Source organism: Brienomyrus brachyistius, chromosome 2 (assembly GCF_023856365.1).
Source record: "Brienomyrus brachyistius isolate T26 chromosome 2, BBRACH_0.4, whole genome shotgun sequence".
Lineage (NCBI taxonomy): Eukaryota > Metazoa > Chordata > Actinopteri > Osteoglossiformes > Mormyridae > Brienomyrus > Brienomyrus brachyistius.
In genome coordinates this window covers 15,914,094-15,937,182 of record NC_064534.1, presented here as the reverse complement: position 1 = coordinate 15,937,182, position 23,089 = coordinate 15,914,094, and the positions used below count along the sequence as shown (strand labels likewise).

The window sequence follows — 23,089 nt, the reverse complement described above, 5'->3', positions numbered from 1 at the left end:
GTCACAGATGAGGACCATATATGCTTAATGCAAACGAAAATTTTAATAAAAGTACACTAGCCTAGTAAATGTACTATTTGCATCACGATATGTGTACATTTTGCCCCTATAAAGTGCTGGGCCTCTTGAACCTGCACCTCCAACGCACCCTGCAGCTGCTACTACCATTACTAGCTACCCCGTAATAAATAATAATATTATTAACAGCATAACATTTTAAAAGACACAATCAAAGTTCTCTAACGATCTTCACCGGGCGATGGGAAAAGGACAATAAAACAAATTGCAAGATTAAATACTACACCGCACCACAGAACCAAATGGTAACGTAAATGAGAATGAACGGTGTGCAGCGGCGACACAGTTCGGGAGCTTCCGGTACGTGACGCCGGACAGTTCAGTCGTCATATCCGGTTCACGGTGGAATACGGAAGACGTTGGAGCAAAATCCGTTTCGGATAATGTTTTGGCTTGGTTTACAATTATCTTAGGCAAATTTGTCACTCATGTTGCTAAATTCTAATATTTAGCTGCTGCGCTTTCCGATCGTTATAGGTGCCTGAATTTTCGTTTATCTAGGTAGCCAAAGAAAATATATGCACATAATAGACCCGCATTGGTGTTTATTAGCTGCTTGCTGTACACCATGAATAGTCGTTGGATGTTACTAGCGTTACTGGTTTAGTCATTCATTTGAAGGAAGTATGTTTCGGGTTTCGGTGAGCTACGTTTTGCTGTGTGGACAGGTGCTCTTACTTCTGACGGTATTGCTATTGCAATGTTTGGAAGGTATCCAGTCTCAAAATGCGTCCATCACGCCTGAAAATCGGTTGGTGGCGAGTGTTTCGGATGAGCCGCTTAACGGGACGTTTTCCGTATCAGTAGTTCAAGGGAACGACTCCCTGGTGTATAATCCCCCATCGCCAGTTGTTCTTTGTAGCTACTTGTAAGTTTTTTTTCTCCCTCCGTTTATACAATTTCCCGTAACCACATTTAATTATCACTGAACTAATTTGATACGATCACTACCACACAATTAGATAGAATCGACGAGTATGAATGTATTCTTGATTTTAAGATTGTTTATGTGTATGTAAAAACGCGTGGTGTCGACTGTTTGTGAACAGACCAGATGAGTTCGTAACCTGTCAGGAGCCTGTGGACCACCAGGGCAACTCGACGGCATTCCAGGGAACGGGGCACGGTTGTGTGAAGGCAAGTGATTTTACCCAAAACTGGCATTTGAATGCGTTTAACCACAGCACTCGTTATATATAATACTATGAAGTGAACACTAGTAGTGTGGTTCAGAAATAATTACAACGCGTTTTATGGCTATTTTCTTCCATATTTTATTTCAAATTTATTTAGCTTTTTTTTTTTACATACAGATGTGCACAGTGGTATGAGGTGATGTTCCCTTCACGTCCTTGGTGCCACATACAGTCAGAACGGGGGTACATGTCCATGGATATATAGAGTAACACACAGCACAGTTCACGAAACAGGGGGTTCAACTTAAGACTACAGACCCCACATAATGTGGCAACACAAAATACATTTTTAAAAATACATTTTGAGCCCAAAGTGTGTTGCACATCTGTGACACAATGCATTTAGACAATAGTAGGGTACAGGCGTTGTGGAGAGGGGGCCAGCAAGGATTGGGGGTCCTGACACCTTCAGGGAAGAAGCTGTTACAAAGATTTGGTAACCTGGGTTGGTTGCTGTGGTAGCTTCTGACAGATGAAAGGAGGGCACAGAGTCCATGGGAAGGGGGGGGCGGTGTTTCGGGTGCAGGGTTTGAGGAAGATGTACCAGACTGATACAGCTGGCCTGGGCCCTCTACCAGGTGCCCTTGTAGAATGTGGTGAGGATGAAGCAGGGAGACTGCTGCACTCCCTTGGCTGATGCGGTGGTGTCAAGGGGCCAGGTGAGGCCATTTTCCCGGTGTACATTAGTCAATTTGTTGCTCATAACCCTCTCTGCCGTAGAACCCTCAAGGTGCAGTGGATTGTGGACAGCATGGGTCTTCCTGAAGCACATAAGTGGGTCAACAGTCCTTTCTTTTGTTTTCTCCACACTAAGGGACAGATGGCAGACTGGTGTAGGAACCAGCTGCTCCACCTCCACTCTGCACTGACTCATCAGTGTTGCGGATGAGACCCACCACTGTTGTGTTGTCAGCAAACTTGACAACACTGTTTGAGCTGTACCTCTTGTGGTAGAGTCGTGAGTCAGCGGGGTGAACAGAAGTAGGCTGAGCACAAAGCACTGGGGGGCGCCAGTGCCCAGTGTTGTGCTGCTGGAAACGGTCCCTACCCATGCAGACTGTCTGGCGTCTTTCTGTCAGGAAGTTCGGGATCCAGTTGCAAAGGAAGGTGTTGAAGTCCGGACAGCAGAGTCAGCTTCTGAGGGATGGTGGTGTTGAATGTTGAACTGAAATCAATGAACAGCAGTCTGACAGGTGTCCTCTATCTGTGGGGAAGGGGGCCAGGTGAAGTACTCGGGATTCGGGGCAGTGTGCGATTCAGCAGGTTAGAACTCTCTGGTAGAGTGATTTAATCTTCGGACCCTTGAACAAAATCCTGAAGCACATTTGCTTCAGGGACTGTCTGACTCTGCTGTCTGGTCCTCACTTTCATGTTGCTTTGGACATAAATGTCTGCTAATATAATGTAATGGCATACTAAGTGGACCTCTTGGGATGATAGGCAGTAGAAAAATGTTTGATTTATAACCAAATTTGCAGTGATGTGATGGTGTATTTCATCTGCATTGACGTGCTTTTAAAAGCGTATTTGTTGTAAAAGGGCTGCATATTTTTGTCCTGCATCTTGCAGGCAAAATCCAGGAAGTAGATTTTAATTATGACTGTCAACACTAAAACATGCCCCTTACTGACACATTTCACCACCACCCGTACCCCCAACATCATCAGTGCATAAGGGCCCACTGTGCACCACAATAATTGTATTTATTATGATGTTTGTTTTCATTGCAGTTTGGAGGCCAGGCGTATAAAGATGTGAACCACACACGAGTGATCTGCTACGCTCTGGATGGTATCGAGTGCGCTGGATCTCGAGAGTTTTTGAGAGGAAGCGAGCCTTGCATTAAGTAAGTCAAATATATCACTTTTTTTATACAAATAACCTGGTTGTTTCATGCTAAGATGCCAGCTAGTTAAATAGTAGCTACTGAGTCTGAGGATTCTCGGGGGGGATCCCAGCAGTCATGTTGTCTTCAGTGTGTCATTAGTAATCATTTTTATCCCATTCATTTACATTTCATTAAATATCTGTAAATTTATCTATGGGATGAACTAAAATCTTGACCTACAAAGAGGTCTAGCCTAGCCAATTTCAGCCAAGTAATTTCTGTAAAATATTTTTTTTACCACCAGGGGGCAATATTTCTAAATGAATTATGGTTTTGCTCCTGGTGCCTGTGGACTTTCCCAGGATTCATTTTAAGTGTCATTCAGTGGGGCTCATTAAAAAGCACAGAGACTGAGCTTTCTGGTGTGGGCTACTGTTAGAATAATTGCAGCTGGAGTTAAAAAATAATGGAACATTAAAACTGAAACTAACTGGCTGTGAATTGTGAATCTTACCAATGTAATTCAGTTATTAAAGAAACAGAGGTTTTCTGGGCTAGTGGGGGGTGCAAAAGTTTAGTAAGATGCAGAGAGCTTTTACTATATATAGCAGTAATATAGGTTTCAGCTTGCAGCTGCTGTAATGTCAGAGGAATGCTCAGTAAGCACACAATCAACATCTATTGAGAGTTGCATTTTTTACAGCGTTTGGAAATTGGTGTATGATTGCTGTCAGTGTCTTTCATAGGGCCAGTGGCGTAAGTCCTTTTTGTTTTGGAAGGTTTATTAAGTGGTAGATCAGGGCTGCTTATTCCGGCTCCTACCCGACTACCACCCTGCAGAGCTAAGTACAGCCCTAATTAAGCACACATGTAACTGGCTCTACTAGTGAGATGCTACGGAAGGGCCTGATTATCTGTATCAGGTGTGTTAATTAGGGCTGCAGCTAAACTCTGCAGGGAGGCGGATCTCCAGGAGCAGGATTTGGCTCCACTGTGGTAGATTATAGGTGCCATCATTTTGTGAACCATTTGTGGGTTATTGCTGCTGTTCTTTACGTGTATATTTCTGTCTTGAATTTGAAATGTGTTTGTGGTGTTGATTGCTGATTATAGAAGTGTTAAATGAAAGTGATTTGTAAATATATATTTAGGTTGTAGAAATTCAATGCAACATTCATTAAGCTTCAACACAGCATCTTATTCATAGTCAAGATTCACAACAGATTTTATGTTGGAAGCAGTAAAAGGAATATTTTTTATTATTTCAAGCCTGGCACTCTAATGTTCTGTTTCCATCCCTTACTATGTAGGACACAGTCTGTAGTCGGCTGTTTTAATATGGCTCCCAGTGAGCATTCTGCTCATCTCCTCATCGGGGGGGTTCCTAGGAACGCTATTATCTACAGACAGTCTGAGGTGTACATGGAAGGCACTGATATTGAACAATTCCGAGAAAATGTTATGCGCTAAATTTTCTGCCCGCTTTCCATACACATTCAGCACAGGTTGGAAAAGATATTTTAGATGGTAACTTTCTGGAAGAAGTGGCCAGTGCTGCCTTTGAGGTTTATGTTAGCAAAGCATCACTGGTGTATCTGTTAAGGATTGCGTCTCAGCTGACCTGCCCTGTGCTGCCAACTGTGATATGTCAGTGTGCATCTTCGTGCTGCATTGATCTTCTCCTTCTTGAGTCGCTTTCATTTCTCATGGGGTTCCTCTGCTGTTTCAGGTACACGGGACACTACTTCATCACCACGCTGTTGTACTCGTTCTTCCTCGGGTGTTTCGGCGTAGACCGCTTCTGCCTCGGCCACACTGGCACAGCTGTGGGCAAACTGCTCACCCTGGGAGGTCTGGGCATCTGGTGGTTTGTGGATTTAATTCTACTTATTACTGGGGGACTAATGCCCAGCGATGGCAGCAACTGGTGCACCTTCTACTGAGAGAGAGACCTTAAGGCGAGTGGTGGAATGTTGTTTACAGGCACCGTTCACTTAAGTTAAAATCAGTCATTTCATTTTGTTAGATATGTAGCATTGGAGGGTCAAGTGTGTTAAGCTCCAGTGCATTCTGGAATGTCCCTGGAGACACGTGGACAGTAATGTGTCACGTTCCTGGATTGATAAGCAGTGGGGTCAGAAGTGAGAAATGCATCGATTGATGAAAAACGTGAACTGATGCTCTGAACTGAATGAGGGCAGATTCTGATATTCTGCTTTGAATTTACAACCACACAGAGAAGTTTGTCTCTTAGGCGCTCCAACAGAATGCAGAAGCGCACTCTTGTTTGATGACTGGCTTTGCAGAGAAGCAGACCATACAACTGAAAAACGCGTGTCATGTTTGTGCCAACCACACTGACCAAAGTAAAAGGGCTCACAAGGACGTCTGAACGCTTTGACGTGCACACTGGTTTCGAGATGGTTTTTGCTATTCAAAATGTCTGTGTATACTTTACCTGTTGGTGATTCCATCCTTATCCCAGTTGTATGGAGAAATTTACTTGTACATTTAATTTCTTATTTATAATTTTATCAGTGTGTGTTCCATATTTGACAGCAGCGAGTATCTTTTAAACCACCAAACAAAGATGAGGAAAGGAAGCTGATGTCTTTGGATATTCTGTAAATTTAATGTGCAGTGAAATGTAGTGTTCACAATCAGCTTTTTGGGCTGTAAATGTACTTGGATATTTGTTGGTCTGTATCATTTAAAAATTCGATTTAATGATCTAAAAGGTATCTTAATAACCTCCTTGGTAGACACTGTACTTAAATTCTGTCCTTTAATCACTGGTGACCTGTAAGAGGATTAAAGGAATATTGTTCTATATATACTGTCCCAAAGTCTGCACAACAAATTTCTCTTTGTAAGATCTTTGTACAGTAATCGTGTGCTATGAAATGCTCCTGGCATTAATTATATACAGATTATAAACAACGCGGACACCCCGGATTTGTGTAAATTATTTTTTTTGGTATTCCACAGAATTGCTTTTTAGAGCAATATATCTCTACCCTGCTGGTTTGATTTGAAAATGTATGCTTTCATTTTGTCTGAATCCGTCTGTGTGTGAGGCAGCATGATATGCGAAGCAGTGATCTCTCTCCCTTTTTTATAGCGTTGGTTTGAAATGTGCTGCACTCGTTGGGCTTATACATTCACATGTGACACTGTTGGTGTGAATAAACAAATATATGTAAAAGTTCAGTGTTCACTGTGTGGGCTTTGTGATGATTCTATTAAAGTGTGCTCCTGGGGGTTCTGAGATTAGATCATTGTGTCCTACCTTTCTTTTAGAACGTGTGTGTTTTAAAAACATTAGATTTGCTGGAAATGTTACACAGTTGTGTGAGGGTCCTAGAGGCAAAACCCCATGTGTTTTAAATTATCTTTACTTATTTGATGATATGGGAGGTGTAGAATTTGCCCAGCCTCAATATGGTGTATTTGTTTAATGACAGAACATAAGATCTCTTAAAGGTCCATGATCCATTTTTTATATGTCAGCTACTCATATTCTCTAAGTGCTTGCTCATTGAGAATATTTAAATTATATATTTTTTTTTATTGTTTTTGGGCACCACCATTTAATTATTTAAAGTTTTTGTGATTCTGCTTTGTGTGTGTATATCAGGACAAAAAGACATTTAGGCACATAGAAATTATATTTTGAATAAAGTTCTGGTCAAAAATGACCAAAGTAGAACTTCTTGAGAGTGTTTATGCTTAGAAAAATGTTTGTATCTCATAATGAGCATTGAGGAAGGATTGGTTTTGCCTCCCACTATGAATGGTCCTACAAGGGTTTTGTCATTATAGTGTGGAAGGTGTGATAGAGATTGGTGGTACATTCTATTGGATACCTGGTTAGAGTCATTTCTAGTCTATTTCCTCAGGGATCACCGTGAGTGTCACTTCCTTGTCCAACCGCCGCACCACCACAGAAAGCGTTTCGCTGGACTGGACGGCCTGACTGACATCCTCTGTGGTTTGGATGAGCTCACTGTTGATGCTGACGATCACGTCCCGGTCCTTGATGCCGGAGCTGTGGATCACAGAACGATGGCAGCAGTTCAGTCGTTCCTGCGATACACGGTCCTCCTTCCCCACTCACATTCCGTTTCATGTGGATGACTTCTCCCCTTCACCTGATGAAAGAAACAGTGCCCAGAAATATGCTTTTGGACCAGACTGAGTCTTTATCGGAGACCCAGATGTGAACAGAACCAGAGAGTGTAGGGGGATGCAGGGGTCAAGAGAGGAAGTTACTTTTAGCGTGAGTCTCTGTGGTGTTTTAGCTTTGGAGCAAAACATAAAATTGAACCCCAGCTATGAAAGTGTACTTGCGAGATATAGGAAAAACATCTAGCCAGTCATCTCTGAGTGTTTCTCAGAGCTCTGGATTATGATAGGATTAGTTCGCCTGTTGCTCACGGCTTCGTAACTCAGTGGCTTTGGGAGCCACCAGTCTCACTGAATTAAGTGAAAAGAAATTACAGTGAAACCACTGAGGCATCATGAACGCCGCTGCGTCCTTCCTCCTTGTGGAAGCTGGAGGAAAATGATTGGAAATGAGGCCTGTGTGGGTCGGGGTGCAGAGACTCATCAGCGGCCTTGAGAACTCCGGGGGTTTGTGAGTACTGTCCCTGTAAATGAGTCGCTTCCAAACCTAGTTAACTCGGCATCGCAAATCCTTTTGGGGTGAACAAAGAGCCCGAAGGAGTCCTGCAGCGGAGAGGCCTGGTGGGCTTCCGGCCGTATTTCCCGAGGCTTTTAACTTAGGCCAACTGCTGGCACATCGTGCTAGATTTGCTTTTTGGATAAAGCTTTCGAAAAATGAGCCGCGTTTTTTTGCAGAAAGAAAATGTTGAGGGTTATGCACAGTTATTTTAATCGGCAAAAAATTCGGAAGATAAAAAAGACAAATGCAAATTTACTGACACCTATAAAAATATACAGCCATCCTCAAACCCCTTATCCTGTTCAGGGAGCCTGTTCCTCAAAGTGTAAGGTATAAAGCAGGTGCAAAATTCTGGAGGTGAAACCAGTTTATCACAGCACACACACTCATGATATGTGCAAATTCTATTATTACCACAAATCCACATCATGGTGTATGTGTGTATATATATATATATATATATATACACACACACACATACACAACATCCATCTACTGATCTTCTAATCACTCAGGCAACAGAGAGTACAAGATTCATGCAGAGCACAAGCTTCCACACACATCACTGTCAATTTAGAGAGACGCCACCCTAATCTCATTGGACTGTGGGAGGAAACCAAAGAACCTGGACTGAACCTGCAGGGCTCGATGCACAGTTACCGTGCAGAGAAGAGACGCAGACCTCCAACCCTTGAGGCCAGCGGTAACAGTGCTGCTCACTGAGCCACTCTGCCTCCCACCTAAAATCCCATCCTTCCTAATATTAACATGCATTTAATGAATATAATTAGGTAATGGGTAATAAATTTGCTGGCCAAGCATTGCCTCTAAGATAAGAATTTGCTCTCCTGAGTCAGGCACGAGGTTCAGGATACATGTGGTTGCAAAAGTGTGTGTTACCTGGCTGCAGCTGTTCCGGGGATCACCTCATAGACGTACACACCTGAGCTGACATCGGGAAAGTCTCTGTCGCGGTCCTTCAGATCTCTGATCAAACTGAGGTGAGAGAGCCACCCTTACCACGTTACTATACGTTTTACACTCCATCATCACTTCAAAAGATGAAAGGTCACTCCAATCCCGCTGGTAACTGTTCAATGATTACCTTTTATCTAGGTGCATGATCAGATTGAGGAGGATGTGTGGATGCTCCCCTTTTGGAAGAGACTTACCCAGCTGAGAGCTGAAGCATTCTCACTCCCATGTACTTCTTCTTTGGGAGTGTTTTTCCTAGATGCACGCATGACTTCGTTAGGATGAAAACTCTTACTGAACCAACGCCGTCTCGCTCGAAAAAAGGACAATATGGCAGAGATCCCACAAACCTTTCATTTGCCGGTCGTATGATTCTGCGAGGAACTGCCGTATTCTGTCCGAAGGAATCGCGAATGATATTCCTGCCGTGACCTTCAGCGTGTTAATGCCGATGACTTCGCCATCCTTGAAACAATTCAGAAGGCGAATGCTTCAGTGCACAGAAGGAACACAACAAAGGCCCTGCTCAACAGCTTGCTTGGATTCAGCCCAGAGATCTCATTGTCAGATACCTGTGATGCAGCGCGAGTCTCTGTTTTTAATATTAATTTAGACCCACCCGTTACTGCGGAATAAATGTAAGCTCAAGCTGAATAAACTAAAGTGTGTCCAAGTAAAACATAAACTAAATGAACAGCTTGCATTTGATGATCAGAAAAAAAAAAAAAACGTTTCAGTTGGAGGGATGCCTCAGGGTAAGAGCTTGAACCTGAGGGAACAGCAGCAGCAGCATCTGGCACCAAAGTGCACTGGCGTCTCGGTAAACAGCACAGTCCCTAAACAGCTCTCCCTGTGCAAATATGTAACAATGGGAAGCTCGGCTAAATGTCTTCTTGGCACACTTAGGTCTCAGCAATTGGTTGCCCTCCTGTTAATAATTCGCAGCAGAAAAACACATCGATGTGAATTCGGCTATTTTTTTTTTGTTTATCATCGAAAAGAGGGAGACGCCGAATTATCCTCCAGATTTTGCATGGGCTGTTCATTTGAAGCTTGCATCTGTACTTCTTCTGTTTGCTGGTTTGTTATGCTCTCAGTTTCACTAAAATATGTAATTGGAGTTAAGTGTGGTCAGACTGATTTGGCTTATTTAGGTTTGTATGATGCCAGAAAGCTGACATACGATCATGAAAAGTAAATGCATGCGAGAGTGTAATGGAGACCTTGAGCTGTTAGCTAAAATTTATCGTTTTTTTCGGATTGAGGTAGTATTAATTTTGCTACTTGAGATATAATGCTTAACTTACCAAGTTAACCAGTGGACCTCCTGAGTTTCCATACTGTAAAAAAAGAGGAAATATGAAGATTGCAATAAATATTTAAAAATACATATTTATAATATTTCAAAGCTGCAAAGTGACAAAGGTGCTAATCATTATAACTAAAGCAGGACAGCAAAGAGGTATGGCAGGCTATAAATATTTACGTTAATGATGGCATCAGTCTGGATGTATTCCATGTCAGAATCCTTGAGGCCCAGCTCATGACCTCCGCGCTGTGTGGTGCTGATGATTCCCGTCGTGACGGTGTTCTGCAGGGAGAAGGGGCTGCCCACTGCAACCACGAATTCTCCGGGCCGCAGATCTGATGATCGGCCCAGTAGCAGCACTGGCAGGGGATTCTGAAATGCAACGCGATCAGAATGAAGTTTAGCTAACCTGGCGGCCTTGTCTCAAGGTGACTCACTACTTTCTACATCAAGCACGTGCCTCTACCCGCGCCGTTTTGCAGAAGCTCCAACCTGCGGGGTTTGAGTATTATTGGGGCATGTGAGATCTTGACGATCGCTTTCGTAATGCCAGTGTTACCTCCAGCAGCACGCGATCTGTGAAGCCCTTAAAGATTCGCCACCACTTTTGTCTTGTCATCTGTCAGCACATATAAATATCCCCCAGTTAAGTTCGAATGTCACTTTAAGGCTGTTATCTTGACTGTTGCTGTCTATTGTAGCCCAATGCCTAAAGTGTGAATTGTTTGCACTGGAGGTGTGAAATATTCACTGCACCACTGTTTCACACTCCAGCTGACCTAAGGTGGCTCTGCACTGCAGCTGTAGGGATTAACAGCTCTCATGACCTGCTAAAAACACAATATCTCTGCTCTGCTACTGTATACCATTAAAACGATGCACCTTTTATCTTATACACAATTACATTTTATTACACTTCATCCACATATTAGTCAAATTTCACACTGTTAACTGAAATGAATGAATCAGTGAAATTAATTTGATTAAATTCATACTTCCAGGGCTGGGGGTTCAAATCCCAATTTCCGTGTGTGGAATTTGGACGTTCAGATGTGATGTGTTTCCTTTAGGTACTCTACTTTCCTCAAACAGTCCAAACAGATGCAGTCAGTCTGATGTCTCTACATTGCCCATTGTATGTGCATATGTGCCCTGCAATGGATTCACATCCTGTCCAGGGTGTACGCCAGCCTTGTGCTCTGTGCAGCCTGGGTTAGGCTTCGACCAAATTATGTAGTTAGAAGAGGAATTTTTTTATTTTCCAAAATTTGGATTTGCGGTAAGAAAAAAAATAGAAAAATAGAGATTCGTAGAAATAAAAAACTTGACTATTAATAGCTGGTTATCTAATGTTAAATAATCTGCATGTTTGTTGACTAGGAAAAGCCCAGAAGTTCTTAAACGAGCTCCGTGACACTCTTTATGCTGTTTCTTCCAGAAGAAATAATCACTCCAGAGAAAATCAGTCTTGGAAATGAACGTGTCAGGCAGGGCAATTTAATTCTAGTCACTGGCCTGCTACTGGAACATCCGCTGGGCTTTTTGGTTGAGAATAATACTCTTTTTGGGTTGCCTGATGGAAGTTATTGATAGTAAGCCAGTGGAAGTCAGCTGATGTTAAACAAAAAGACCAACGAGCCTGAAGGCATGAAATGGCAGCCAAGCCGCCCCGGGGGTCTTACATCTGACTCGATTTTAATGAGCGCTATGTCTAACTTCTGGTCCACGTCCTTGACACTGGCATCATACTGAGTGCCGCTTTTCAGTCCCACTCTGATGCGCTGTTTATTGGAGAGGACGTGGGCATTGGTGACGATCCAGCCGTCTTCGGACACAATGAACCCAGAGCCGCTGGATACTGGAATCTCCTGCTTGGAGAATGGCATCCTGGAAGTGAAAATAAAAATACTCTTTAGGCATGTCTGTTGTGTCAACAATCATACTCCAATAGGCAGTTCCCGGAAAAAGTAATGATTTTCACCAATTTCTAACACATTGCAATCAGGCCCGTTTTTGGGGCCGACTCTAACCCGGCACAAATGTAATCCTCTGAGTCCCTGACCGTCAGGGCCTTGATCAAATGCAATTTCAGAAGAAGTTTAGAAACAGTTATTTGTTGATGACTGTCAATCTAGAAAGTGTCAAAAAGCCGAAAATCAAGAATATTTTAAATAGCAGAGATTTTTTTTCCCCAAGATTGGTCACCTTGCTAAAATCTCTCAAAGTGTATGACATCCAGGAATCTGTATAGTAAAAAATGGGAGCCAAGACTTGGTTACTAAAAACATTTCGAAATAGCACATGGCAAATATAAGTACATTGTATGGTGTGAGCCTAGTGCTAATCTTTGGATGCAGTAGTGATAGTGCTAATGTATTGGGGGTGCTTTGTCACATCTGAACCTAGACGACTAATCACAGAGGAAACCAGGAATTCCCTCTGCTCTACACAAGCTGGGCTAAACAACCAGATCATGATCGCCAATCTACAACAGAATGGGTTAAAAAACAACATATCACACTGAACATCCCACCGAGATGTCCGTAAACCTACAAAATGGCACTCGGCAAAATTTCTCCCCGGTGCAGGGTCAAACTGCTCAATAACTATTGAAAGCGTTTTTTTTTCTCAGTTGTTTTTTTTACATAGAGGATGGTGATGTGAGGAAGCACTAAGGTAATCGAGGTGGGTTTAACCGAAAGAAACACATGAGGGGAAAAAAGAAGGCAAGAAGAATGATGAGGATGCAGGTTGGGCATCAGGGTGAAGCGTTCAGGAGGATGAGAGGGGAAAAAAGAGAAGCGAATTTCATATGAGGCTTAACGTGACGGTAATGAGACAGGAGTGGAGTGAAGGAAGGCCCTCACACAACACACACCCCCAGTCTTAAAGTATCAAAATACCGTTTCTTCACTAAGGCTGCCTTTTATATAAAACTCAGAACTGACATAACATCTGACAACATGTACTGCCGAAAGTAAGGAAACGTTAGAAAAGCAGAGAGAGGACAAAAACTGAGAGCCGCAGCTGACCAGGATCACCGCAGAGAGCTGCTAAAATGTTGCGCGTTTATTCATTTATAAATGCGGCTCCGTCTCCATTACAAACCATTAATAATGATATTCATCAGGATGAGGTAACAAGTGTGTAATGTGGCCGCCTCACCTAAGGAACAGCTCCAAATGGACCACCGCTGGGGCGATCTTGTCCACCACGTCGGCGATGAAGTTGAACTTATAGCGCATACTTCCAGGATTGTGTGGTCCTGAGAACACAGGGAGTGCTGGTGAGCCGATCCATCCATCTTCTATTCTGTTTCCCGATGTGGTCCTCGGGGCCCGACAGACAGTCCATGTTTTTGCTCCCTCTCAGATCAAAAATGTGGACTGCCTAGCAGGGAGCTCGGGGGGAGCAAAAACATGGACCGTCTATGGGGCTCTGAGGACTGGATTGGGAAACACAGCAAAGAGTCCTAATCTAGTACAAAGTCCTGGCGACCCTAGAGTCCATTCCAGCACAAGACATGAGGTAGAAGGCATCCTGAACAAGACGCCTGTCACGCATTCAGACACAATCACACACTACAGGCAAGAGCCAGAACATGCAATCATGCGTGTTAGGCCAGAACTCATAAACGCCAAAAGACAGATCTATGAATCACCAAAGGCTCTTCATGTTCATACAGATTTAAGTATTTGGGATCTTGATTATCTGAGGCTCTTTTTAATTTCAGGCATAACTAAAAAAATCTGACAAAGAATCTGACAAAGTTCTTTCATGATATGCAGCAGAACTTGGGGCTAGGAATGTAAAAGCTGTGTGTCTCTTTGCCTCATCTCTTTGGAAGCTGGAGATTAGCTTGTCAGATTTGTTTTTCCTGGTCAAATTCATTGCAGGTGCTTCTCTTTAGGACCATGCCAGCTTGTCTCCGGGGCCCCAAAGCGCAGCCTCTCCCCAGGGTAGATGGCAGAAGCAGGTGGAGTGAACATCACAGACAGTCCACACACTGTGGATTTATGTTCTCTTCTTGGAGGGGGTCATATATGCATTCTACAATTCATACTTGAGTTTCTTGTCTACGGGCGTTGAGGGGCAGGGCGGCATTATTTCCTCACTGCACTTTTTGGATTTTCAGTGACACTTGAACATGCTTTGTCCTTTTAATCGGTTGTAGCGTTTTCATGCAGCGACTTGAAACGGGCGGATTTTGTGTGTAAACATCTCAGAGAAAAGGCCTGGAAGAGACTGGAATAAACAACCTTAAACCTGCAATATAATAAAAATATTTTCACTCGCTTCGAACGTGTACCGATTCGCACTGAGTGTTGCTGTGATGCAGCCGTCACTCCATCGGAATACCAGTGCTGTTGTACGGATATCTCGTAAAGGCCCGACACATCGAGAGGTGTTGTTTCTTGTCATTGCCCCTGAGACTGACGTGAGGGAGATCTCACCATGAATACCCATGATTAGTGTCCCTCTAGGCTTCTCTGTCAAGGCATGATGGATGTGTTTGTAACGCTCTACCACCGTTTAAGGTCCTAGATTAGCACTGTGTTAAAGGGTTTGAGGTGATACGCACATGCGGTCGCTAGGATGCGCTGTGGGATGGCGTGTGTGTTATGATTTCAGACGCATGCTTGTGTTCAGTAATGGACTTCAAATTTACTGCATTCATTATTACTCATTTCCTATTTCTTCACTGAATGGTGCAGGCAATAAGGCCCAGAACACACAGGCTACGTGGTGTGTGTGTGTAGTGGTGGTATTGCTGAACTGCTGTGGGTGGTGCGGATCTGTGCATTTGGCCACACCGTTCGTTTTACTGCTGTGGTGTGGATCCGCGCGTTTGTCCACACCGGCCGCGTCGCTGCTGTGGTGCGCATCTGTGCGTGTGTCCACACTGCCTGAATGTCTGCTGCGGCGTAGATCCATGCATTTGTCCACACCGTCTGCATTACTGCTGCGGCGTGGATCCGTGCATTTGTCCACACTGCCTGCATTACTGCTGCACTATGGATCCATGCATTTGTCCACACCGCCTGAATTACTGCTGCACCGTGGATCTGTGCATTTGTCCACACTGCCTGCATTACTGCTGCACTATGGATCCATGCATTTGTTCACACCACCTGCATTACTGCTGCACCGTGGATCTGTGCATTTGTCCACACCACCTGCATTACTGCTGCACTATGGATCCATGCATTTGTTCACACCACCTGCATTACTGCTGCACCGTGGATCTGTGCATTTGTCCACACCACCTGCATTACTGCTGCACTATGGATCCATGCATTTGTCCACACCACCCGCATTACTACTGCAGGCCCTATCTTTCTACATTGGCTTTCCCATTGATAATGGTCATCAGTAACAGAATGTTTGATTTCAATTCATTATAAATTTCAATTATATTTAATTTAAAAGAAAGGTTTAGAAGCATGTGCTCAATTGTAATAAGTATTGTTACAATTATTATTATTATGAATCATATACATCAATCTCTGTATACTTTTTTTGTAATTTTTGTGTGAGCGAGAGCAGACCTGAAAACTACTGTGTTTCACATACTGTAATGTTGTATTAACTTATTTACATAATATATTCATAGCCTACACTGTGTTTCTGCTCTGACTATATACTACAGGTGTAGCCTGATTTTCTCCTTTAATGACATGCAAATGCCAAGATGGTTAAAATAATTTTTTGATGTCCGTGATATATATACTTGGACATTCAAACTATAGGGGAAGGTGCTGCTGTTATGATGTCAGTATGACTATCAACAGATCTTTTAACTCTTTGCTGAGAGTTAGAAATATTTATTTATATATATATATATATATATATATATATATATATATATATATAAATACACACACAGATATATTGTCTAGAACTAGCAATAGCTCTAAGATTGTTTGAATATAATTTCTTATTGCAATGGCACTAAACACTATAATCTTAAGCAGAGCTGCTTTCAGTAATAGGCAAGCTTTGACAAGAGAGAAATGTTCAATACTACTACAGCAGATATAACACAGAAATGAATTTATTGCTAAACAATTTCTGGATGTGCAACACAGTTGTGGATAAAACCATATTAGAGTTAGGCTGTCACATTAAACAAGAAGAGCATATTTGTAACTCTATATTTCATACCCCCGCTGTTGAAATTGTACTTCTTTTATATGTAATACATTTTTTTAAGACTTCCTGACCCTTTGTATGACTGGACACAAATGGCCATGTGGGCTGTCAGTCAATGGTGGTGAAATTAATACTGAGGAATGACTGATGCTTCTCATTGAACTGGAAACCGTGGAGCTGTAAAGGGGCTATTTGTCAAAGCCGACTCCCTTAATTTTCTCTAAATGGCTTTTTTTTTCTCCTCTCTTTTACTACCTACTAGAAATCACATGATAATGGGTCGCACAGGTTAATGTTAAAACATATGGACTTTATTGGCAGATGGTTTATTTGAGATCTCTGGGGGCTTGCAGTCGGCTGGGAGTGATGAATACCGTACATGTGACTCAGCCAACAAGCAACACAATCTGTGTAGCTCTGTCCACAAACTTTGTGAAGCAAAAGGTCAAAAGACAAATCACAGCCGTTCCTGTTATCCTTGTAATTTTCGTTGTTCAGACTTCACATGTAATGCAACTGCTTCATAATGTTACTGAGGTTCAGGAGAAGCAGGTTAACGATGTATACTTAAAAACATGGCCCTGTGGGATGACGTCTTAGAGCACTGCAATACTGTATTGTACTTACTGTAGATTCTTTAATTGCTTTTTCTGCCAGAATGTGCTGCCAAGCACTTACGAACTTCAGTTTCACTTCAATTCAAAATTGTGAATGTGATGATGTTCAGCCACAATGCGGCTATTAAGTTATGCAAAGACCTGCATTACTGGAAGCTACGAGGAGCATCGCTCCACGCGTCAAGATGGGAAGGTGGTTCTTTTCCCATTACCAACGCCCACATCCACGGTGCTGTACCGATTTAACAGGTAGTTACTTGTTAAAAGCCCCACAGACCCTGCTGCCAGGAATATGTTTTATTGGGAGTTGTACCCCGTCAGCGGTGCAGCAGTCATTCCAACATTCCTTGTTGCATACGCATCACTAACTTTTCGGTGAATGAAAAGGCTGGGGTCTCTCATGACTGAATGTCAACTGCTATAATCTCTGTAATTATGCAAGTTGCAATTCACTCTGCTCATGTTCAGGGAGTTTTGAACCTTTTAGTCTTTCTAGGGAATTTCATGTAAATAACGGAGCTTAAATAAAGTATAAAAACATCCTACTAGTCTGCGCTGATATAGATCAAGGCCTTCATCCTCTATTTTATTGTTCCAGAATTAAAAACTTAATAGAACTGAAATAGACAGAGGCATTTGGGATAATACATTAGCATTATTTTTCCATTTTATGCAAATAAATGCTTTGTAAAAAAAACAAAATATTTACATGACTTCTGTAAAAACTGATAAAATCTCCTGTGTTGAACCTCTTACCATTTCTGATGTCAAGTAAGAAATGGATTTATGTTTAGTGTTCAAAACTCTCTAAGCATCCATCAATCTCCATCTATAAGGGGGGGGGGGGGTAGTACAAGGAAGTATAATAGTCACTTATTAACCCAGTGCTTTCCAATCCGGTCCTCGGGGACCCACAGACAGTCCATGGGAGCTGGGAGGGAGCAAAAATGTGGACTGTCTGTGGGGAAGGACCAGGCTGGGAAACACTGCTATAACCAAATAGGTTTGTGGGATCTGACAAATCAATATAAGCCATATGTTAGACCTGGTCAGTCAGCTGTCCCAGGGCTGGACCTGGCCCTCCAGCTGCGTTTTTTACTGGTCATTTGTTTGGTTCTTACCAGCTAATTAAAAGAAAAATAAGTATGGATGATAACTTAGGTTATCAGGCTTGTAAAACACATCAGTTATTCTGGTCTTTTTCACCATACCGGTGTTACCAGGCAGTCACAGTTAGCGACCCAAACCGTCAGTGTTCTCAGGCTCGTGCTGGCTGCCATGCACTTTCCCGCTCTCTGGTCTCCAACACAAGTTATGTCTTTCTTAGACATGAGAAAAAAAAAACATGTGGCTCCCACTTGGAATGAGTCGAGCAGCCCTGCTTCAGGTGCCAGTTCATATTCACTCACACAGTTGCAAACGAAAGGAAAGCCAAAAGACATTAATTTCGCTGAGCCGTATTTGTTGGAAGTCAAGGGCCACAAACAAATAACCTGAGAAACACAAGAGAAGCAAACATTGCGTGTATGTGTCTCTGGTGTACGCGATGCAGTTTCATTTCAAGCAGAAAGGAATAGCGTTACGTTACTTGAGGACTTGATTGCCTCGCTGCCCCCGTGTGTGGGGGCTCCAAGACTCTGTGAGCACAAACCACCAACATGCAGAGGAAATCATCTAGAACGTTTTTACCTGGAAAACGCCAGATGTTAGGTGATGCATATCTATCATAAATTATTTCAGCAAACCAAAATTGACTGAATGTCAAATGTAATGCTGGTAGCTTTTTTATGAGTCTTATTGCGGGAAGTGACTGCAGGACAACTCTACAGTATGCATGAGCCAAAGGATTTTTGAAATCTGTGCTTCCAGTTTATCTGAAAAAGAAATGGAAATACTGATTTAATTCCTAAGTGACTTTTTGTTGGATTTTGTTACTGGGTGCCGTAGTCTCTAGCACTGATATCTCACTCCTCGTGAGTTGGTGGTTCAAATCCCACCGGCACCTTGTGTGTGCAGAGTTTGCATGTCCTCCCAATGTTGATTAGGTTTCCTACAGTCCAAGGACATTCAGTTAGGATAACTACTAACGGCAAATTGCCCATTTTGTGTGCCTGTGACGGAATGGCTTCTAGCTCAGAGTGTTTCCCTGCCTCGTGCCCCATGGGGCAGGTTTCAGGACCCCCATTTTCCACGACAGGTCATTGGAAGATGGATGCATTATATACTTACATCTTGAAATACACTATAACAAAAAATATTATGGAAGAGGTTCTGGTAGGTGTTAACAGACTGTGTCTTCTAGCAGATTTTTTTAAACTAAGAATTACTGTCTTTAGAATCCCATTATATAGATGATAATAAACTGCTATAAAAGTCAAAAGTGTTACGGCACATGGCATTTTGGACAGTAGTGTCCCAAAGGGAAATAAATTAGGTTACTGAAAGATTTACACCTCAAGCAGTGGTATTTTTCTGCAAATCCCAGCTGCCTGCAGCAAACAGGGAGTGCAAGCGCAGACCCGCAGCTGGGCTCCTGCAGCAGCAAAGCGTAGACGCAGTGAAGGCCTAGTCACTGCTCACTTATTGAAACACTGGAATATTATCATCACATACAGAGGATCTCTACCCACTTTCAGTTTCAATTTGCCAGGTAATACAAATAGGTGAGCATCCTGCCACTTCCAAATACCACATTTTTGTCTCCAGGAATCCCTGCTTTAAGATTTAATCAGCACACACAGGCTAAGGCTACACTGTTGGTATGAGGTATTTACCCCTCCCTTCCCTTTCAGAACAGAAACATTTAGCCGTCTGCTTTGACATTTTATTAATTAGCATGGTGTTTAACGTCATAATATTTAACAATAAAGATTACAAGTTTTTTTTCTCTGCCACTGACCCTATTATTGAACAAGCACACATTGTAAAACATATCGTTCTGAAATGCCGCCACCTTCTATGGAGGATTTTTTTTTCTTTTTTTACTGATCCTCAGCTATTTGTTATGTGAGCTTCATGTCTGTGAACTTACACATAACTTCAGCACATACCCATCCATCTTCGCACTGTTTATCCAGCATAGGGTCCCAAAAAGCCTACAGCCTAAACCAGGTTTCCCATAAATCTTGGTACTTTGGTAACAGCGCCCAGGTGATACTGACGTGTCAGGAAATGACACTTAAAACGCTGTGACCCGCACATTAGGGAAAAGTACATGAAAATTTTAACAGGAAAAAAAAACAATCTCACCATATAAAAACATTTTAACAATACCTATAAGGATCAGTCACTGGGTTTATAACATGTATAAACCTATTTTGGTTAAGAATTATTCAAGGTAGTACATTAACTTCTTATTTATGCTAGACATATGCACCGGACATACGCAAAAATATGGCTAATTTTGCCACTTAAAGATGAAAAAACTTGAAATGCGTTCCTACCGAATTGGAACTATATTTAGCACAAAATATCAGTTTTAATCAACTTATCGTATAGTTAAATCTAGATGACCCACCTCTGTCCATCTATCAGGAGTGTAGGAAGTAATGTAAACGTTTGTAATTTGGCTTGTTTTTAACTTGTTCGCAAAGAAACTACTGACCGAGCGTTGCTGTTGTTCCTATACTTATTATAAAGGCTACAAAATCTGAAGCCACTAAGTTTTCAGAAACAGGCAGTAAGAAAGACCAAACTTTTCTCCATTTAAATAGATATGTTCCAGTTTTTAATGCAGTTGCATAAAGTGATTAAGAGTATAAACTCTAAAAAAAAAAAAAAGTATTTTAGCGCGAATCAAATTGAACACATTGTACGGTTTTTGCTTTTACATTAGTATGAGGAGACTGCAACGCAACTGGGGAGCGGCTCACCTGAGTCGCAGCTCCCCCGCTGGATCAGGATCACCCGGGGGGTCCCCTTCAGGTCAGCTCTCCTGTTTTCGGCTCTCAGGCGGCAGACACTGGGGTATGTCCTCCAGTCGCTCCCGCACACGGGTTCCTCGGAACTGCACACGCAGGATCCCCGGTGCTTTCGCCTGCTGCTCTTAGAGTACCTGCAGACCATGCCCACGCCGCACACCCCGGCTCCGCGATCGCCACAGACGTCGCCCTCTCCGGACGCGCAGACCTGGCAGCAGCCGCAGCGGTCCTTCACCACGCCGTAATAGCACGACTCCGGGCTGGGAGGACAGGTAGAGGAGTCGCAGACCTCTGGGCAGTGCGTTTGCCTTTTTCGGATTAACCTCGAGTCAACCACGGAGAGGAAGAAAATACAAGCCGCAAACTTCAGCATTTCCACACTATCAAGAGAAAGTAAAATAAAAGCGACGGGAGATAATGGACTATCTCGGAGATCCCCTAAATATCAGTTTTGCGCAATTATCCTTCGTTAACAAAGATCATCGTAGCAAACTGAATTTAAAAATCTATTTTATATAACTCACTAGTAACATAAGCCTGGCTCGTGTAATGTAACAAGGGGAAAACCAGTGCATTAATTAAGTATTAACAATTTACTCAAAATGTGAAATTGAATGCTGTTACTGTAGTTACTGCCTTATTCTAATCTCGTCCCAAAGCCTCTGAGTTGTAATGTCTCTAGGAGATTTTCTCAGGAATGCATTATTTAATTCCCCACGCTGACCGCTTAAGGAGGAGGGCCCATTCAGCGCAGTGTACAGCGCAATTAATCAAACTTCTCTCCGATGAACTCTAATGGATACGCTTAGCAATCCATTTATACAACATCTATTAAACACACGCACACAATTATTTAAGTGGCCAAAAGTTTTCCCTGAGTGATATTTTCAACACGGTAATCCGACAAAATGTGATTATTTGAGCAATTTGTGTCCAAGTTAATATGGTGCATTTTTTACTTAATCACAATTACCACAATATAGGCTACTTGCCTAGTTGATGGAATTTTGCATTTCACTTGATGTGGTTTAACCTCCTCAAAATTTAATTCAAACAATTAACAGAAGTAGAGATAAGAATGGCTGCTAGCCAGGCAACCAGGGTTGAACCAAGGCTGCAAACTGACGCACCTAGCGTGACACTCACGCTTTCAGACTCATGCAAGAAATCTTATGGTAAATCTATATTATCCCGCTATAAACTAAAGATTGCCTACATCAAATGCGCATAGGGAGTATTCAAGCCTATGGATTAATGACAAGGCGATAACAGTTACATACATGGAAATGCATGTGCATTGTCTCGAATTGAAAATCTCACGTCAGCCGGCTGGCCAAACCTGGCAACCCCGATGAACTCGCGCTTCATATCTTTATGTCCGATGACTAACATGTGGCTGTGTCAACCTCAGTATTATTTAAATGCCTTTTATAATTATATTGTCCCCTTGTCTTCTGCAAACAGCTACATGTATTATTACACGGTAAAAGATTCTTCCTTTCGATTCTGAAGGCTGCGGTGAGGCTGAGGACAGTTCAGTCCCGTGTGCCAGCTTGTCTTGTCTTTGACTTGGCAGCTTAGGGCTAAGCAGACTCTGTGGCGAACTCCAGCGCCAGAAATCCTCCCACACACCGTGCGCTAATGAGGCTAAACCCCAGGCCCTGCAGGTGGCACTGTTGCTGCAATGCAGCCAGCTGCAATTCAATGCTTCAGTCTCCCTGCTCTGGGTTTTGCCCAAATCCTCGCTTGCGTTTTCCTGGGCTCTGGCCATTTCCACTGTCTCTCGCCCAACTGCAGGAGAGGGACAAACCCTTCAGTGAGGAGGTACAGTCGCATTTGGCTCATCCTCCTAACTACCCTGAGTTTGCTTTGTTTTACCTTCCAGAATATACCAATAAGATTCAGCTCATAGCTGTGTTAACCAGTGGATTACAGGAATAAGAATGGTTTTCAATGATTTCAGTGACTTAAGTCAATTGGCAAATACTTTATTCTGCTTTTTATTCATAATTTCATTACTCAATGCCTTGTTTTAACCAGTTTTCATGGCCACTATGCTTTGAAACCTTTCTCATTCAGCGAGGCCCTTAGTGGTAGTTCCGTTCCCCCCCGCTGATGTTTAACAATCTGCTCCACCCGCTGTTGTCATTTTGGCAGGATTTGAGTGTAAAACTTGAAGTAAAACTTTAAATTATAGCATGGTACCTATAGGTATTTCTTATAAGAGGAGGCTAATGAGGAGTTAGCTGTCATGAACACAGTGTGTTTCTGCAGGTTATGCCTCTGTGACTGTGATCACTGGGTTGCTGGTCCAAATCCTCTGGTCGAC

General features: G+C 42.7%; 2 protein-coding genes across 3 annotated transcripts; one reads left to right on the top strand and one right to left on the bottom strand.

Moving 5' to 3' along the window:
• Positions 1–387: 387 nt before the first annotated feature.
• On the top strand, positions 388–6,308 carry tm2d2 (TM2 domain containing 2). Its single transcript, XM_048991106.1, has 4 exons — positions 388–946; positions 1,128–1,215; positions 3,005–3,120; positions 4,832–6,308. The coding sequence occupies exons 1-4, from the start codon at positions 705–707 to the stop codon at positions 5,043–5,045; spliced, it is 660 nt and encodes a 219-aa protein (XP_048847063.1). The 5' UTR covers positions 388–704; the 3' UTR covers positions 5,046–6,308.
• htra4 (HtrA serine peptidase 4) lies at positions 5,713–22,354 on the bottom strand. Of its 2 annotated transcripts, none has more exons than XM_048990666.1 (9): positions 20,713–22,348; positions 13,236–13,335; positions 11,753–11,957; positions 10,248–10,442; positions 10,069–10,101; positions 9,112–9,226; positions 8,959–9,016; positions 8,687–8,782; positions 5,713–7,150 (listed from the first exon to the last, which is right to left on the bottom strand). In XM_048990666.1, the coding sequence occupies exons 1-9, from the start codon at positions 21,131–21,133 to the stop codon at positions 6,985–6,987; spliced, it is 1,389 nt and encodes a 462-aa protein (XP_048846623.1). In that variant the 5' UTR covers positions 21,134–22,348; the 3' UTR covers positions 5,713–6,984. The 2 variants fall into 2 exon arrangements, with proteins under 2 accessions (XP_048846623.1, XP_048846633.1); XM_048990676.1 differs by having other exon boundaries at positions 7,008–7,253; positions 20,713–22,354.
• Positions 22,355–23,089: the final 735 nt, after the last annotated feature.

What these genes read in the sequence shown, in the direction of transcription:
- tm2d2 (XM_048991106.1), top strand. Translation starts at nt 705, where the DNA reads ATGTTTCGGGTTTCGGTGAGCTACGTTTTGCTGTGTGGACAGGTGCTC. An exon ending in GTTGTTCTTTGTAGCTACTT is followed by an intron (nt 947 to 1,127) that starts GTAAGTTTTTTT and finishes GTTTGTGAACAG; the next exon opens with ACCAGATGAGTTCGTAACCT. An exon ending in GGAAGCGAGCCTTGCATTAA is followed by an intron (nt 3,121 to 4,831) that starts GTAAGTCAAATA and finishes CTGCTGTTTCAG; the next exon opens with GTACACGGGACACTACTTCA.
- htra4 (XM_048990666.1), bottom strand. Translation starts at nt 21,133, where the DNA reads ATGCTGAAGTTTGCGGCTTGTATTTTCTTCCTCTCCGTGGTTGACTCG. An exon ending in ATACGACCGGCAAATGAAAG is followed by an intron (nt 9,017 to 9,111) that starts GTTTGTGGGATC and finishes GCGTGCATCTAG; the next exon opens with GAAAAACACTCCCAAAGAAG. An exon ending in ATGCTTCAGCTCTCAGCTGG is followed by an intron (nt 8,783 to 8,958) that starts GTAAGTCTCTTC and finishes CTCTCACCTCAG; the next exon opens with TTTGATCAGAGATCTGAAGG.